The sequence below is a fragment of the Diabrotica virgifera genome, chromosome 9, assembly GCF_917563875.1.
Source record: "Diabrotica virgifera virgifera chromosome 9, PGI_DIABVI_V3a".
Taxonomy (NCBI): Eukaryota; Metazoa; Arthropoda; class Insecta; order Coleoptera; family Chrysomelidae; genus Diabrotica; species Diabrotica virgifera.
In genome coordinates this window covers 175633601-175653690 of record NC_065451.1, presented here as the reverse complement: position 1 = coordinate 175653690, position 20090 = coordinate 175633601, and the positions used below count along the sequence as shown (strand labels likewise).

Genomic DNA, 20090 nt, shown 5'->3' with positions numbered 1-20090 from the left:
GTCTTCCATGTCTACTAAGTCGTCAAAGACTTCCTTAATTTGTGAATCGATGTCCTTAGTTTCCTTTGTGTGAATTTCGATTCGAGACAGTGCGTCGGCATTGGTATTAGCTTTTCCTGTTTTGTAAATTACCTCGTAGTCAAATTCTTCTAATTTTAATCTCCAACGTACTAGTTTGGAGTTGGGTTCCTTTAGGGAAAATAGATATTGCAAGGGACGGTGGTCTGAAAGTATTTTAAATTTCCTTCCAAATAGGTAGGGTCGGAAATACTTAGTTGCCCACACCATTGCTAGCATTTCCTTTTCTATTGTTGAGTATTTTGTCTCAGTTTCATTTAGTGTCCTGGAAGCGAAGGCAATTGGTTTATCACTGCCAACTGGTCCTTGGGAAAGTACTGCTCCGATAGCAAAATTGCTGGCATCTGTTGTGAGGTTAAACGGTTTGGAAAAATCTGGATATTGCAATAAAGGCTCATTCATTAATAATTTCCTGCATGTTTCGAAGCATTCTACGAATTCGGGTGTATGTTCGATCTTTGCGTCCTTTTTCAAGCATCTTGTTAGAGGTTTTGTGATTTTTGCGAAGTCTCGAATAAACTTTCTGTAATATCCCAAGAGTCCAAGGAATCCTCTAATTTTTTTTGCTGTTTTCGGTATTGGATATTTTTCTATTGCTTCAATTTTCGCTGGATTCGGTTTTATTCCTTGTTGTGTGACTACGTGTCCCAGAAAATTAACTTGCTTTTTTAAAAATTCGCATTTGTCAACTTGGATTTTTAGTCGGGCTTCTCTTAATCGTTGGAATACTTTTGTGAGATTTACTATGTGTTCCTGTAATGATGTTGAGTATACTATTACGTCATCCATATAGACGAGACATATTTCTCCTTGAAGTCCCTTCAATACGTTGTCCATCATACGTTGGAACGTGGACGGAGCGTTCTTAAGTCCAAATGGCATTCTTAAATATTCATAGTGTCCATTTTCCACATTAAATGCTGTTTTGGGAATGTCTTCTTCAGCCATCTCGATTTGATGAAATCCGCTCGCTAAGTCGAGGGTCGTAAAATATTGGCATCTTCCCAATTTGTCCAAAATATCGCTAATGTGAGGAATTCTGTATCGGTCGTCAATTGTCTTCTCGTTGACCTTTCTATAATCTACCACTATCCTCCACTTTATTTTACCGGATGAATCTGGTTTCTTTGCCACAATCCAAATGGGCGAGGACCATGGCGATTGGCTTGGTCGAATGATCCCTTGCTCTAACATTGAAGAAATTTGTTTCCTTACTTCTTCTTTGTGCACATACGGATATCGGTATGATTTCATATATACAGGCTCTTCATCCTTGGTTCTGATGTGGTGTTTAACTTCGTTAGTAAAGCTGAGAGGAGTGTCTGGTTGGTGGAATATATCGGAGAATTTTCGGCATAGCTGGCGAACTTGATCCTCTTCTTCTTCGTTAAGATGTTCGGTTTTAATTAAGTCGTCAATATCTTGTCTGTAGTCTGGTTCGGAGGTTGTTTCCATGGAATATACATGGAAATCTTGAATGTCTATTTCCTGGCTTTCGAGTGGTTCCATAAGAGAAAGGTGAATGGGTTCTGACGTGAAGTTGGCAATTTCGGTCCAGGCGAGGTGGTTCTCAGCGTTAGTAAGGGCTTCTCGTACTACGACGCCTTGTACCTTTTGAGTTGGAATAATGATGGTTCCTTTTTCTTCTTTGACTGGGATTTTGACTTGACTAATTGAATTTGGTTCCAAATGGATGGAATAAAATTGTGTTTTGTTTGTTTCATAATATTTGATAGGGATTGTAGAATCTTTTGTAACTAGAAGTGATTTAGGAAAGTTTAATTGGGCTTCGAAGAGTTTTAGATTATCGAGGCCAATAAGACCATCGAAGGTTTTGTGAAACTTGAAGAGATAAAATTTTATTTTGCTGTCAGAATTAAATTCTGAAAATGAAGGAATTTCAGCACAATATTTTTGGGAATAATTTTGAAAAATTGATGTGACGATGAAGGGTTCGTGTTTTATATAATTTGGAAAATATGAAGAAGCTATTTCTGGATTAAGAAATTACTTTGTGGATCCTGTATCGATTAAAAGTCGTAAAGAAGGCTCAGAAATTTCAATGTAAGGTAGCTCCTTCTTGTCGGGAAATGAATGAAGTTCAATTACGTTTCGGCTGCTTCTGGTGGGTCCTCTCGAAAATTTACGTTTTCTTCGTATTCGGTTGGTTGATTTTCGTATGTATCTTGTAGAAAATTGTCGTATTCGGGTTCATAGTAATCATTGTAGTCGGCATTCTCTTCTTGCTCATCTCCGTGGCATTGTATATTGTAAAGTTCTTCTACGGTGAATTTTGGTTGTGCTCGGTAATTTGGTGTAAATTTTTGACGGCCTCCGGTTGTGGTTTCTGATATTCCACTCATAGGTGTTGGTCTAGGCTGCTTTGGCTGTCCGGGTTTGGGTGCCCATACACTTGACTGGTTCTGGGTCCTGAATGCTGGAGGGTTTGAATTTTGTCTAAATTGGTTGAAGTTTTGTTGTCGATGTGGTTGTTGAAACTGATTCTGTGGGTAGAATTGCCTGATTGGTTGCTGCCATTGCGGAGGTGCAAAATTTTGCTGTTGATAAAATGGTTTTTGGACAGGTAAAGGCATTTGCTGTCTCTGAGGTCGGCGTTCTTGATAATTTTCGCTTCTTCCTGATGTTGAAGGTTGACTTATTTGATTTTTTTGAAGATATCTAACATTATTTTCTTCCTGTACGTATTGTATCGCCGTAGCTAAACTTCCTGGTCTCATTGCTCTGATAACAGAGCCCATTGGTTCTCGTAGGCCTGCTAAAAATGTTGTAAGAGCTTGTTGACGGAAAAATTCCTGTTTGCTTCTTTTAATGTCGGCATTTACAGTATGTAATTCTAAGTAATTGTTGATACAGCTTAAAAGTCCCATTATTTTTTCGTAAAAATGCATGATAGATTCTGTTGCTCCTTGTCTTAAATTTACTAAGTCTCTTGTAAGCGAATTTTCGTCTCTTTGGTCTCCAAAATTTTGAATTAATGCATTTTTTATTTCGTCAAAAGTTTCGCATCCATATACAGATATAACTTCTTTGGCTCTACCTGTTAATTTACTTATAATACCATGAAGCAAAAATTTATTTTGGATATTAGCTGCATTTAGTCTATCATGATAATGGTTTAGAAGTATTGTAGAAACTTTAATAAATTCATGTAATTCATTTGGGTTTCCGTCGAAATTTGGAAGAATGCATAAATTTTTCACGTCAAATTGTGGAACTGCCATATTTAAAAAAAATTTCAATATATATAGTCAATAGTCAAATACGTATAGTAATTCCAAATATATCAATCTTAAACTGCTTATTATTTATCTATTAATCTCTAGTGTTTATTAATATATAGTATTTATTAAGCTATTCAAATTTTTCTTTAAATAAATTTCTAAATCTGGCTCTAAAGTCAATCTAAGGACTTAGAGGAGATATTTCTAAATTATTTTAATCTTTCTATTAATTTATTCAATCTTTGTTTTTATCTTCTTAATCTAGCTCTGATTCAATCTAAGGACTCAGAGGAGTCTGATTTAATAATATCTCTTTCAAAAATTTATCTTCTTAATTCTAAGTAATAATAAAAATCGCTTACAGGATAAAGACGATGCCGATGTGCATTCCTTTGCTCCTGAAGGCTCCTAATTTCTATTTCTAACTGCTAATTCCCTCGGGTGAACTCTGCAACGGTTTACCTGGGGCTGGTTCTTGGAACAGTGGACAAACACTTAAAAGTGACGAGGATCTGTAAAGACTCTTCCACTTCCGTACTGACTCTGCGCCAATTATGAATGTTCTTTGGAAAAACACTTTTTTAAAAAACTAAACTTCACAATTAAAACTTTTATTTCGACAAACAAAGATTTTAGATACAACTCAATAATTTAAAATCAGACTTTACTTTAACATTTAAATTAGACTTTTATTTAGAGATTTTAATCAGACTGAAAAATATTGATTTTTACATGGTGTTTTATAATTTTATAATTGCTGATCTTGCTGTCCAATACGTCGCAATTAGGTCCAGAATGTTCAACGCTGCGACGCGGCGTAGCCTCGTGTTGATTCCACGTGGTAGAATATACTGGATGGTAGCGGTCGTTGTACTATAACTCGCGCTTTGTTAATTGTTGGTAAAATGCAAAAGGCGCACCGGTGTACTCAGGTCCCATTAACTTTTAATTAAGCAGATCATGGCCGCACAGCCCAACTCCCCAATATTTAACGTCGCATTGAAAGGGTTAAGTAGTTCCCTGTTGAGTTTTATTCCATATGGCTGTCTCGCAAGTGCCTTTTTACATAACTGGTCCGAGTAAACATTGAATAATGTTGGGAACAAAATGGAACTTTGTGTAACTGCGTGATATGGAGATTTCGTCGATGTAGTTATCTCCAATTTTTACGATATAATTTACCAGTTTGATTCCAGTACAAATTTTTAATGACACGAATATCATTGTCAGCTATTTCTATATTCTTTAGCAGCAACATTAAATTTACATGCTGTACTTTATCGAAAGCCTTTTTAAAGTCCACGAAGCATGCATTTTCATATTTTCTTTGATCATAGCATTTTTGTAACAGGATATTTAGTTCAAAAAGTGCCTTCCTGGCTCTCATAGCATTTCTAAAACCAAATTGGGTATCTTTGAGATCTTCGCATTTGAATCTAATTCTGTTGTGAAGCATTCTTAGGATAGTGTTGAGTGTGGATACGTTATTAATCGATATTCTGAGCATTTTCTAGCATTGTGTTTTTTAGGTATTGCGACAAAGATGGACTTGAGCGAGTCTGTGGAAATCACTTCAGTGATATATATTGCATTAAAAAGTTTTAAAACTTATTGCATATAGAGCAGAAAATCAGGAAATTTGATGATAATTTAAGACTCATTCATACTGAGTGTAAAAAGAAATATTAGTACCAAGTGTAAATGTACCTTTAGAATAGGCAAAGCCTAATGTATGTTTTTTTAGGTTTCATATACCTCAAAATAGGATTAAAAGTATTGAATCATGGAAAAACAAAAAGGGCCCGTTTAGATCCTTAAGTGAAATCTTAGAAGTAGATGGTTTGGGTGAGAAGATGTTACATAAAATGTGTGAAGATATAATGAAATGTGATAAACCGATTGATCAGTTGGCTGTAAATAATAATAATGGCAAGAACAAGAGAAATAAGCAAATAGTATTACCTCCTATTAATGGGAGTATAATAAATGTAAGTTGATATTTTGTTCATTTTAATGAAATATGATCGCCAAGCTCTTTGCTTTTCTTCCCATGTCGTGAGAACAATTTTCTATATGTTCCTTTCTTCTTCTTCTTTTTGTATAGACATGACTGTCTGTTTTTTCAATGTGCCTCTAGTAAGTTGTCGTTTCATCGTTTTCGTGGTTTTCCCTACGTGGACAAAATGCATGGTTATAACAGCAGATCCAATAAGATGTAAATTGGAGCTGGAAGGTCAGATAATAGAACAAGTGATGGAGTTTAAATACCTAGGCATCACACTATCTAGCTACGGAAGGCTCGAAACAGAAGTGGAAGATCAAGTGAATAGAGCAAACAGAGCCGCAGGTTGCCTGAATGAGACAATATGGAGAAATAAAAATATACGACGGAGATGCAAGGTGTATAACATTAATAACTGGGTAAGAAACAGAAGAATAGAATGGAATGACCACATATGCCAAATTACAATAAATCTTACATCATACAAATATATTAATTTAGAGGATTTTCCCATCCAGCTGTTTTTTGTCAAGTAGTATTCATCCTAGATCTCTTACTCTTTCAATATACTTGAACACTGCCCCTATGTATGTGTAGGTATGTAGGAATGCTTATTCAATAATGCTATGTGGACTGGTTTGTTTTTCCCGTTTTTTTCTCAATTAATTGTGGGAGTGTATATCTTTTTTTTTATGGCATAGACTTGGGTGTCAATTAGCCAGTCACAACTTTTTTGTTTTCTATTCATACATAAATATATATATATATATATATATATATATATATATATATATATATATATATATATATATACAAAATTATCGGCAAAATTAGCCGAACACGTTAAAAATGGGACATGTTTGATGTCTCGTATTTCATAAACCAGTGGTCCGATTTGAGTGATTCTTTTAGTATGTTATAGCCTTATTATTTAAGAATATCGTTTTAATAATATTGTTGCTAGACAGGTAAATACCATTTTATACCGGGTGTACCAATCATACTGTGTTTTTTTCTTAAAGTTTGGAACAACCTGTGGAATATTCTAGCATATGTAAAATATTAGAATTAATACTCGATTGTAGACTTAGGCTTGCTTAACATTTTCCTTTTCGATTCATTTACTTATGTGAGATAATAAAAAAGTTATGTGAGTTAACAACTCTCCATGTTTTTCATCAATAAATCCTCATAGTAGGAGAGGAAAGTATACTAAATTTGCAGTTACTCGAGCGTTATGGGGACCTATTGGATTGTGAAGAGTATGTGCTAAAATCAGAAAAAGGTTAAGTTAAGTTTTCCATAAAGTGAGGGACTTTTCATTTTTTAATTTAATTTTCTATTTGAAACAATCATTTTTCTCCGATTATAGCGCTATCTATCCATAATTCGAAAAAATATGTCGAATAAAAGTTGCTTATTTTTACGTAAAGAATCCAAATCTGCAATAAAAATTGGGGGCTCCTATTTAAGATTTTAAATTAAATCCCCCACCCCACCTCCGTGGGGGCTTGTGACACCCCACGGAGAGGGGGGGGGGGGGTAAATTAAAAATTATAAATACGAACCCTGCGATATTGCGAACCTAATGAACATCAGATCGTAAAACTGCAAAATACACCTATTCAATATTTTTCAAAAATCTACCGAATGGCACCAAACATGACTCCCCACGGTGGAGGGGTGGGGGTTATATTAAAATATTAAATAGGAGCCCCCAATTTTTATTGCAGATTTGGATCCTTGGCGTAAAAATAGGCAACTTTTATTCGCAACATTTTTTACTATTATGGATAAATGGCGCTATAATCGGAAAAAACGATTGGTGGAAATGGAAAATTAAATTGAAAAATGGAGTCTCACACTTTATGGAAAACTTAACTTAACTTTTTTTGGTTGTAGCACCCACTCTTCACAATCCACTCCAGGTTCCAAGAACGCTCGAGTAATTGTTTAGGATGCCCACGTGCAACCTTGTGTTCCCAAATGAATAAAACTGCTGACTAAGTGGACTGTATATATTTTTATTAACTAAGACATGTGTGAACTCTTTGAAGACAACAAACAGACTAACTAAAAAATGAATATGTCGCTAATAAGCCATATATGCACGCAGGCAGGGCCGTCTCAGGACATTTCATTAAATATTGCAGCGAACATGCCGCCCCTCCTTGAAAGCACAGTCTTTCAAGATAACTAAAACTAAAGTTCCTATTATACCAACAAAACAATGCAACAATATAACCTAAAACCAAAAAATGATGTCCTAAAACAAACGAAAGTTTCCTTTTCCCCTATGTCTAATTATCCATCGGTAACACGCAAATTTTTGCCACCGCACGTTTAATACAGTGTCCATTACTCGTTTTGAGCGTCACTACCCGCACAATACCGTCTTTTCCAGGATGCACCTCCATTACCCTTGCCAAAGGCCATTTCATGGGTGGTACCCCACTCTCCTCCAAAATTACTATTTGTCCGGGTTTAATCTGGTCAGCTGAAGAACGCCATTTATTTCTTTCTTGCAAATTTGCCAGATAACCCTTGGACCATTTACTCCAAAAATTTTGCATAATCTGCCTTACCAATTGGAACCTTTGAATACGACCCGGATTCAGATGTAGAATGTTTTCTTGCGGTAACGACACCAATGGACAGCCAATTAGAAAATGCCCAGGAGTGAGAACATTAAAATCAGTAGGATCCTCAGAAAGAGGGGTCAAAGGACGGGAATTTAAGCAGGCTTCAGTCTGCGCAATTACCGTATTCAACTCATCATAGGTGAGACTAGTGTCCCCAACAACCCTTTTTAAATGATATTTTGCCGATTTTACAGCTGCCTCCCATAAACCACCGAAATGTGGAGAATAGCTTGGTATAAAATGCCAGTTAATACACAATTCAGATAAGTATCTAGCAAAAGTACACTGATTTACCCTATCCCGTAAAAAATTAAATAAATCCTGAAGGTGGTTGTTAGCCCCTACAAAGTTACTTCCATTATCCGAATATATATCCCGTGGTAAACCCCTTCTGGATATAAATCTTTTAAAACAAATCAAAAATCCCTGAGTAGTTAAGTCACTCACCAACTCCAAATGACCCTTTTTCACCAAACAAACAAAAATACAGAAATACCCCTTAATAATTTTTTGCTCTTTAAGCTTATGAGCCCTTATATGAAATGGACCTTCATAGTCAATGCCACACCGTTCAAAAGATTTAATACTAGGAGTTATGCGACTAGCTGGTAAATTCCCCATTTTTTGTTTAAGATGCAATGGCTTTGCCCGAAAACATGTTATGCACTTACGTAATATATCCCGAACCACGCTCCTACCCGATATAGGCCAATAGGTTAATCTCACAATATTTAATAACGTTTGCGCACCCGCATGCAAATTTCGATAGTGTTCGTTTTGTATTATGAGTCTTGTTAACTTATGTGATTTCGAAAGTATAATCGGATGCTTTTGGTCGTACCCTACCTCAGCATTCTGTATTCTTCCTCCTACCCTTATTATACCCGAATCATCTAAGAATGGATTTAAACATATTATTTTACTTGAATTCAAAACCCCTTTTGATTTTTTCAGAGCTTGCCAGTCTTCATAAAAACTCTGTTTCTGCGATAATATTATTAATCGTCTCAAAGCTGTTTCTTGTTCGTCACTTGAGAGAACTTTACTTAAAACCCTTTGTTCCCTTTTTAATTTAGAATTTTTGTAGAATCTAAATATCCAACCTGTTACATTCTTTAATCGTTTAAGACTAGAATATTTACCGAATATGTCCTGTACCACAATTGGAGAAAATACCAATTTTGGCTTTCTAATTTCTGGCAGCTCCTCTACTTTGAAGTCTGATTCTGTTTCAAACCACATTTCTTCGTGCAGTCTTAAAAAATTAGGACCATCCCACCACAATCTAAAATCCTTGGATTGCTCTGGTTCTATCCCTCTTGATAAAACATCCGCTGGATTTATCTCTGACCTAACATGTTCCCAAGAATTTTTATCCGTTAACCGTTGAATCTCCCCTACTCTATTCGCTATAAAAGTTTTCCATTGGCACGGTTCTCCCCGTATCCATGGCAATGCTATCGTGGAAGCCGTCCAGAGTCTTATCTTGGTAAACCTAATATTTAAAGATTTAATTACCTCTTTAGTCAATTTTGCTCCTAAAAGAGCAGCACATAGCTCCAGTCTTTCCAAACACGCAGACTTCAAAGGAGCCACCCTAGATTTTGAACAAACTAAATTTACATTATCCATACCGTTAAAATCCGTTGATTTTTCCCAATAAAATTTTCGATTTATTTTTAATTCTTCCAGAGCCGTCATTTTATCCTTGAACCTGCTCCAGGACGAGTCAAGTTCCTGAGGTAATGATTCATCCCATCCCAATTTCATCTGCCACAATGCTTGTACTATTAATTTTTCCCTTATCATCACTGGACTACCTAGGCCCAGTGGATCGAATACTTGAGTTACGACCGATAGAAAGCCTTTCTTATCTTTTCTTGTACCAATCGTGATTCTAAAATGCAAAACATCTTCCTTTGAATTCCATAATAATCCAAGTGTTTTATTAATCCCATCTTCCGCTAGATAATGTTCTACATCCCCCGCTGAATTAGACTCATCCTTAAGAACCACTGGATGATTTGACTTCCATTTTCTTAATGGAAGACATCCTAAATCCAAAATACTACTTATTTCCCCTTTTAACCTTCTAGCTTCTTCGACCGTGTTTGTACCCGTTATTATATCATCCATATAAAAGTCACGAAGTATAATTTCACTTGCCCTTTGATATTTATCCTTATTTTCCCCAGCTAACTCTAATAAGCATCGAACCGCTAAATAACTAGATGAAGCTAACCCGTAGGTGACCGTGTTCAACCTATAAACTTCTACTTCGGTTTTCGTTGAAAATCTCCATAGAATTCCCTGAAATTCCCCGTTTGGATCATAAATCAAAATTTGCCGGTACATCTTAGCTATATCAGCAACAATTACTATAACATGTTCCCTAAACCGTAACAAAATATTAAATAAATTGTCCTGTAATTTATTACCCGTCATTAAAGTATCATTTAGCGAGATTCCCGAATCGCTAACCGCAGAACCGTCAAAAACAATCCTACATTTCTTAGTGATAGAAGAATCCTTGAACGCCCCGTGGTGACAAAGATAATGAGCCGCATGTGAGACTTGATTCTCATCCTCAATCTTGAACATGTACCCTAACTGGATATATTCCTTCATAAAATCATTATATTGCTGCTTCATGACGGCGTTCCTTTCTAATTTCCCTTCCAAATGACTAAATCTTTTTAACGCCGTGTCATAAGATTGGCCCAACTTATCCACATTATCCTTAAATAGATATTTCACAATAAACCTGCCTTCCCAGTTTCTTTCCCTAGAATTTTCAAATAATTCCTCACATCTTCGTTCTTCCGTTGTATGAGGTGTAGCTTCCTCACATTCATCCAAGCTCCAAAACCGTTCTAATTGTGCTTCAATATTTTTATTTTCCGTAAAATTGCAACTTCGTTTTTTGTGCTGGGCACTAACCCCTGGTATTAGCCCCGATACAATCAAACCCAATTTGGTTTTTTGAATAAAAGGTCCCTCTTTATTCAACTTGAACCGCCCTGTACAAAGTAAGTCCCAAAATACAGTTGCTCCAAGCAGCAAACTTATTTTATTTGTTTTCCAAAACTCAGTATCTGCTAGAGTAATATTTTCCGAAATTTTAAAAGTATTTACTAAATCTATTTTATCAATGGCTAAGAAACAACCGTCCATTTGAAAACTATTACATTTAGACCGTACCGTTAAGTTAACCGAATCCCTTATGCTTGTGCAATTGTACTCTATCCCTTTTACCGGTATATTTACTTTAAAGGACTTTAGTCCTGTCTTTTCCCATAATTCTTTAGTCATAAAGTTTGATTTTGAAGCACCGTCTAATAATGCTTTACAGTCACTTAATTTTCCCGATTTTTCCATTATTTGTAAATGTTCCGTAGATAATAAAATCTCCCTTGAATCCGTATTTTCCGATATCCTCACCGATTTGTAACTGTGAACAAGATCCTGTTCACAAGTCCGCGTACCTTCTGTATTCCCTTGAGCCTTCGAATTTTCATTATAATTATTTCCCGAATTATCCGCTGTGTTAACAGTGCTTTCCCTATTATTGTTATTACCCGAATTAATCCGATTTGCCGTATTATTTGCCGTGTTGTTATTATTAACCTGATTTCCCGTATTATGTGCCGTTTTAGCAGTGTCTTCCCTATCATTATTATTACCCGAGTTAATCCGATTTACCGTATTATTTGCCGTATTATTATTATTAACCCGGGTTCCCGTAACCGCATTTCCCGCAGTCGTATGTTCCGTAACCTCATTTTCCGTAACCGTATTTTCCGTAACCGTATTTTCCGTAACCGTATTTTCCGTAACCGTATTTCCCGTAAACCGTATTTCGTAACCTGTTCCCGAAAAAACAGGTACCGTATTATTATCCGTTTGTGGTGTCCCGCGACTAGCCACATTTGTATTTACCGAATCCGAAATATTTCTACCGAAATTCCCTGAAATATGTGGCAGAATATTATGATTTCTACCACAAGCACTGCAACCTGGCATAGTACAGCCTTCTACCCTATGATTCCGCCTTTCCGTTTGAGCCCGATTGTCCCTATTTTTTACCAATGCTCCTCTTTCCGTTGGAGCCCGATTATTCGTATGTTTTAATAATGCTCCTCTTTCCGATGGAGCCCGATTTTCCGTGTTTTTGCTAATACCCGCATTTTTAGAACCATCGTATGAATTTTGTAATTTACCCTCAGCTAACGCAATAATCCTAATATAATTATCTTCGAAACTAACCCTTTCATCTAATTGTTTCCCTGAACTGTCTAATATTTCAATTTTTGACTGAATGTCTGCAAATTTATCCCAATTTTCTTCACATTTCGATTTCCGAAGACGTAATTCTATGAATTGCAATTCATTATCCCTTATATTATTTATAAATGTTTCAAACCGGCTTAATTGACCTTTAATTACACCCCTTCTAGCAACTAAATCTGTTAGATCACCCATTATAAACCAAAAATAATTTATTAAAACCAATAATTACTAAATCAACCAAATGTATTATCAAATTAAATTCTCAAATTTTAAACTCCGGAAATACAAGTAATTAAAATCAAAATTTACTACCTATGACAAATGAATAACATGCAATAAACACAGACCAAATTATGCTGTTTTTTTCGAATGAAATTAAGGAAAATATAAATAGGATATTGGCTCACCCACTGTTAATTTTATTATCGTCGTATACCATGCCGCTATTAGCTGAAACCTGATCCGCTTATTCCAACTGCCGTCTTTATGATCTTTGTTTTCCGTCCGTTGAACTTGTAAAGCAAAACACTTAACCGTCTTGAGTCCCACTTGTTGACTTCACCCAATTTTGAACGAAAACTATTCACTTATTACGTCACCGTCACCACGTTGACGATGTATGTATGTCTTAGTGTAATCTAATTAAAACTTAACAGCTCCCTTGACCAATTTACATCGGCACTATAGCGAAATTTGATCCGTCTCGAATGGACCAATGTTTAGGATGCCCACGTGCAACCTTGTGTTCCCAAATGAATAAAACTGCTGACTAAGTGGACTGTATATATTTTTATTAACTAAGACATGTGTGAACTCTTTGAAGACAACAAACAGACTAACTAAAAAATGAATATGTCGCTAATAAGCCATATATGCACGCAGGCAGGGCCGTCTCAGGACATTTCATTAAATATTGCAGCGAACAGTAATTGCAAATTTAGCATACTTTTCTCCCCTACTATGAGGATTTATTTATAAAAAACATGGTTAGTTGTTAAAGCACATAACTTTTTTATTTTCCAACATAAGCAAATGAATCAAAAAAGAAAATGTTAAGAAAGCATAATTCTACAATCGAGTTTTAATTTTAATATTTTATATATGCTGGAATATCCCACAGGGTGTTCCGAACTTTAAGAAAAAAACACAGTATGCTTGTTACACCCGGTATAAAATGACATTTACCTGTCTAGCAACAATATTATTACACCGATATTCTTAAATAATAAGGCTATAACATACTAAAAGAATCACTCAAATCGGACCACTGGTTTATGAAATACGAGACATCAAACATGTCCCATTTTTAACGTGTTCGGCTAATTTTGCCGGTGTGTATATATATATGTAAAAATATATATGAGTGTATATCTGTAATCTATGCAAAAGCTTCAGGCTCCAAACTCTCCTTGATTCTCTCTGGTTTCTTCTCTGACCATTCCTCTGTTTTTTTTTTCAGTGTTTACTGAACTATTAAACCGTTGTATCATAATGTTGTGTAGTTTTTCAATGTCATACTTGTTTAGCTCTTTTACTATTCTTTCTGGTCCCGCTGATTTATTATTTTAATTTTTATGGCTGTTTTTACTCAATGCTTAATGTTAGTTTGATCTATCCCTCATTATTGGTCCCTTCGTTGTTACAGCGCTTCTGTGTCTATTTCTATGAATTTTGTGAGGTTCTTTCTGAGTAGTACTTTATAGCAGTCTTCCCGTTCTTTTCTCTTATTTATTTAACCTTTTCGTTTTCCGTATTTTTCAATATTAAGATTTTCTTATTTCTCCTACTTATTGTTTTACTATTATTCTTCACTCTTTTCTTTTTATCTTTATAATTTTGCATCTCTTCTGGTGCTTGATTGCTCTGGTTGCTCATACTTTTTATGTAGAGGTGAGCTGGTAATACGTCTGGTGGCTGAGCTATAGCGCCCTAAGTCCGGGATTCATTTTATGTATAATAAAATACCTTCATTCTCACTATAATTATATTTGAAGTTCACAGTGTTCATTCAAACATAACAACGGTCTATATCAGGGGTCACCAATTAGCGGACCGCGGTCCGCATCCGGACCGTGGGCTAGTTTTGTGCGGACCGTCAATAAATTCAGAATATATTTAGTGGTTGGAAATTTTGAAAATGTTTGGCCATGAAATTGTGTACTATGTTTGGCTGAACTTATGTGTTCGAAGCCGCTTTATCAAGAATGAACTTATTAAAAATCGGTAGAGATCTCATTTAACAGATGAATATCTCAACTCCCTAATGAGACTAAATTGCACTAAACTCACTCCAAACTTCAGATAGGTTGTACATAAAAAAATTTAATTTTTCTATCTGATAATTTAATTTTGTAAAGAGTTTTCCCCCTTATTGTTATACTTACTAATCATTAATTTTGAAATTAAGTAAGCCGTAATATAAAATTGTCACGTGCATTTTTTTTATATTCATTTCCCCTCTACTATATGTTAAGTAGGAGTACTTTTCAGATGTGCATTTAATTAAAATAATTTTCAGATTTAATAAGTTTGCAACAAACACCTTGCATTGAAACTAATGTAGAAAAGATAACATGTTATTTAGCATTTTGTACTATGATTATTTATTTTAAATTCCTCAGTTTCCTTTCTACAAAATTGAAGAAGTCTATAAACTTCACTGGCATTCAAAATATAAATTCCTAACTTTTAAAATATTCCCAGTAACAATTTACAATACTGCTGTTTTCAAAATATACTGATAATAACATCAAAACAATAGACAATGAATTTATATTTTATTTATTGTACCAGGGAAACTTACAGAAAAGTATACAGTAATCAAAAAACAATCAGATATTATTAGTTTTCCTTTCCATATTAGTCCATGTGTGAGGCCACTTTCGTATGAAAAATGTTTCTGTCTCGATTTCTTTGCGGATTCCTGTTCAAAAATGTACCCTTTAAACAAATCAGAAGGGTGCCGAGTGAAACAATTTTTTAAGCAAATCCAAAATTACTTTTTTGCCTCGAAAAATGTATTTTTATGTTTCTTGGGTAATTATACACAAAAAAGGTCTCTTGTCATATTTCTGAAAAGTTGATAGTTTTCGAGTTATAAGCGATTTAACACGTTGACGGACAGAACGTCTATAGACGTCTAATTTCGATTGATGTAATGTGACGCAACGTCTATAGAGGTTGCATTTTTTCCTATTCTACTTTGCAAAATGTATATAGTGTCACTTGCTTATAAATTTGACGCACTGTCCGACAACGTATTAAAATCTGAAAAAGGCGAAAATATGCATTTGCGATGCTTGAAAACTCTTAAGTTTTAATAAAATGACAGATCTTTTTTGTTTAACCCATTAACCGCCAAGCAAAGAAATACTGCAATAATATGTAATATATTTGATTAACTAGAGTAAAATAAACTTAAACATTCGTAAAAAAATTATTTTACACTTTGATAATGGCAGGTGTCACAACAACAAAATGGTTCGTTTTCGAACCTTTGGCGGAAATGAGATATAAAAATTGAAATACACAAGTTTATTTTTTGTGAAAAGTCTCAAAACATTTAGAGTGTAAATGGACCTGGAAGTTTTGATAAACAAAAATAGTATGGTTAGAACATTGCCTACACCTTCTTCAGCTTCTTTCTCAAAAACGAAGTCGAACGGCCCTCTATCTTTTTTAGAAATTATTTTAGATATTTCCAGTTTACACTTTCCAATCCTGTATCTTGCACTGTGCCAGTTGCATAAATTCGACAAATCGACTTATTGTCTACAACACTACACAGCCTCCCTTATGTAGCCCCCTCCCCCACCCTAGATTATAACAAAACTGAATACCAGACTACCCGTCTTTCTAAAGGTACGTATCCACTACGTTCGTAATATTGGACCACCGAGGCACTGCCGCACGGTCGTTGGCGCACTGTTGCACGGTCCGGGAGCGCCAACCATCCAATATATTCACGAACCTCTTGCACTCCGCGCTCCCTGCAACTGCTCCAATCGATACGGTATGCGCTCCTCTACATATAAACCGACACCAATTGGAACGCCGAGGCGGAGTGCGCACTGTTACACGGTCCGGGAGCGCCAACCATCCACTATGTTCACAAACTTCTTGCGCTCCGCGCTCCCTGCAACTGCTCCCATCTACATGCATGCGCTCCTCTACATATAAACCGCCACCTATTGGACCGTTGAGGAGGAGCGCACACTGTTGCATGGTCCGAGAGCGCCAACCATACACTATGTTCACGAACTTCTTGCGCTCCGCGCTCCCTGCAACTGCTCCAATCGATACGGTATGTGCTCCCTTACATATAAATTGTCCACAGATTGGAGCGCCGAGGCAGAGTGCGCACAATTGCACAGTCCGGGAGCGCCAAACGTGTCCACTATGTGGAGCAGTTGAAGGAGCTCGGAGCGCAAGCCTAGTGGATACGTGTTTTTACACATAATAAAGAAATATCCCAACAAATTACTGCCTGTGCATCACCTTGACTTATTCCTGATCAGACAGGATTATATGTCGACTTCCGCCAATGGTTCGTTATCGAACCATTATTTTCAAACACGAGATTTGATGACTCAGAAAATACTTTTTTTGTATTTTTATAACAATTGGTGTACAAATAGGTTAAAAAAATAATGTTTTAATTTATTTGACCATAAAAGTGTTATGCCAATAAAATTACTACAGTAAAAATAAAGTTGTGTCGAAGGATTGAAAATGTCGGACATTTAGAAAATATTTTTGTGATGAAAGCACGAGTTTGGAAATTAAACAAAATTAAATTTAGTTACACTTATATCTTGTGGTTACTTAAAAAATACAAAGATTTAAAAAAAAATTAACGAATTGTCAAAAAAAATTCTACAAAAAAATGGTGCGTTTTCGCACCTTTGGCGCTAAATGGGTTAAGATGACCCAAAAATGGTGTGTGCGGATCTTGTAATTAATTTCCACACATAAGAATGAGTCGATTTCTGCTACTAGTAAACTGTCACCAATACCCAAATTAAAGCACCAGATGCAAACTAAATTTTATTTATAAAGCGAGAATGTTTAATATTACACTAATTTACCGTACAACTTATTTAACTTAATTAAATCGCACTAGAAAATAGAGACCGTCTTTATGATTTAAAAATGCGTGAAAGTGAAAGAATGTGTGTGTGTTCTGTTTGGCGATTGAGATGAGAGAGTTTTTAAATTCCCCTTATTTTATGTCGATTTACGGAAAAAGCGAACGAGACCTAATTTTAATTTACTGAATGGGACATGTGTAGATGTTAACTCATTTTTTACTACCAAAGAAAAGGAAATGATTGTTCATGGTTTTGACGAATATGGTACTAAAATGGATTTTATATTTTTATGAATCAATAAGGGGCTTTAACTAATTATGTTTTATTATAATAGTTTCCTTTGGTTGTGTGTAACCGAGATTTTATTCATTTGGTAGAATTTAAGTATACAGGGGAAACAAAAGTATGTTGTAATTTCAACATAACTGGGCCCCCACGGGAAATGGGAAATTATGTGGTTGTGAAACGATAAAGAGCTAAAGATAGAGAGTTATAAAACAAGGAGAGAGATGATTAAGGAAATTGAAAAACTATTGTGGTAGTACATATAATTTAGTGATAGGACGAATTAATTCGCCAGTTGATGTTTTTAATTTTACGACCCTTACTCTGCCGTCAGAGCCAGGCATTAATTTAATTACCCTGGCAGTGGGCCAATTCAGAGGAGGAGAATTATCGGTTCTTAATAAAACAAGATCATTCTCCTTGATATCAGATCGTACTTGGGACCATTTGGGTCTACTATGTAACCTACTTAGGTATTCAACGGACCAGCGCTTCCAAAAGGATTGCTGGATCTTAGTGCATCGTTGGAAAAAATTTAATCTATTAACGGGTAGATCAATCAATGTCTTTTCAGGATAAGAAGTAAGATTCTCCCCTATAAGAAAATGTCCAGGAGTAAGACATTGTGAGTCTGAGGGATCATTTGATAAGGGACATAGCGGTCGCGAATTAAGAATTGCTTCAATTTGTGAGAGGATGGTGCTGAGTTCTTCGAACGTGAAGTGGGCATTACCGACAATGCGGCGGAGATGGTATTTGGCACTCTTAATGGCAGCCTCCCAAATACCTCCCCAATGGGGACTATGGGGAGGAATAAATTTCCATTCTATGAAATGTTCCTTGGTGAAATTCTGTAAATCTTTTGTAAAAGAAGGGGTTTTGAAAAGGTTATACAAATCTCGGAGTTGATTTTTGGATCCAGTGAAATTTGTAGCATTATCGCTGTATATCAATGAAGGAAGTCCTCGGCGTGATATAAATCTCTTTAGGGAAAGTAGAAAGTGTTCACTGGAAAGGGAAGATACTAATTCTATATGCACGGCTTTTGTAGCTAAGCAAACAAATACACATATATAAGACTTTAGCAACTTTGCCTTGCGTAAATTGGAGGATTTTATAAAGAGAGGTCCACCAAAGTCGCATCCAACATTCTGAAATGGACGAGAAGGGGTGACTCTTAGTCTGGGCAAAGCACCCATAATTTGTTGCAAAGGTTTGGCACGAAACCTAAAGCATATGTGGCAATTATTTACGATTTTTTTGATAGTTCGTAAACCATTTAAAGGCCAATATTTTAGCCTAACATTTGATAGAGTAGTCTGAGGTCCAGCGTGTCCCAAACGATTGTGTTCATGGGAGAGTAATAGAGTAGTGACAAGAGAATTAGCGGGTAGTAGTATGGGATACTTTTGTTGATCAGCTATATTAGCGTTACTTAATCGACCACCCACACAAAGGAGGTTTTCAGAATTTAAAAATGGGTTCAGAGATTGCAAATGTTTATTAGATATTGGTGCAGAGCGTTTAAGTTCTAGAATTTCTTTAGCAAAATGCAGATTTTGCATGCCTCTAAGAATTGAAAGAGAAGATGAGCGCAATTCATCTACCGTGAGATCATTAGAGAATTTTAGAGAGGGATTTCTTGAATTCCAAATAAATCTTTTAATATATGCAACTGTGCGTAATAGTTTAGTGTAATTCGAGAATCTAGAAAATAAGTTGTTGCAGAAATCGTTTTCTGAACTAACAATTGTGGGGTAAGTTATTAATGTTACCTTCCTTTCTTCGGGTAATATACCCTTTTGAGTGTGAGATTCGTGACTTGACAAGAGTAAGTGAGGTTTTAATAAAAAATCTGGGCCATTCCACCAAGTAGACGAATTTAAAAATTCTTTTGCAGTAAGACCACGAGACAGACTGTCAGCGGCATTGTCTTGTGAACTGACATGTCTCCAAGTGAAGTTGTGGGTTAAATCTTGTATTTGGGATACACGATTTGCCACAAAAGTATTCCAACGAGAAGGAGAAGAGTTAATCCAGCATAGGGCGATTTGAGAATCAGTCCACAAATTTATAGAAGAAAATGAGATGCGATTTTCATATACAGAAACTATTTTCTGAGTCAATCTAGACAATAATAACATTGCAGATAATTCCAACTTAGGAATTGATATAGTTTTTAAAGGAGCGAGTCTAGATTTTGAGGTAATTAATGTACAACGTACAGTGTTATCTTCGTATACAGTACGAAAGTATAATACGGCGGCTTGGACCCTAATTGAAGCATCAGCAAAACCGTGAATTTCTATTGTTGCGATTTTTTTATTTTGAAATAAGTAACGGGGTATTTTATAAGAGTTTAGTGAATTAATATCGGAGACGAAATTTTTCCATTCGTTGTGGAGGTTTAGGGGTAAAGAATCATCCCAATTAAGTTTCTGGAGCCATAATTTTTGTATAA

The 20090-nt window shown here is 35.6% G+C and overlaps 2 protein-coding genes across 2 annotated transcripts in view; both read left to right on the top strand.

The window, feature by feature from the left end:
• Window positions 1–20090, top strand: part of LOC126891955 (uncharacterized) — a 374743-nt gene that overhangs the window by 146491 nt on the left and 208162 nt on the right. The window lies entirely within an intron of this gene.
• The window catches only part of LOC126891957 (transcription elongation factor, mitochondrial), a 53741-nt gene that overhangs the window by 22232 nt on the left and 11419 nt on the right, over window positions 1–20090 (top strand). Inside the window, exon 3 of the mRNA XM_050661312.1 lies at window positions 5065–5308. Coding sequence (XP_050517269.1) covers window positions 5065–5308 — 244 coding nt within the window. The remainder of the gene's footprint in view (window positions 1–5064; window positions 5309–20090) is intronic.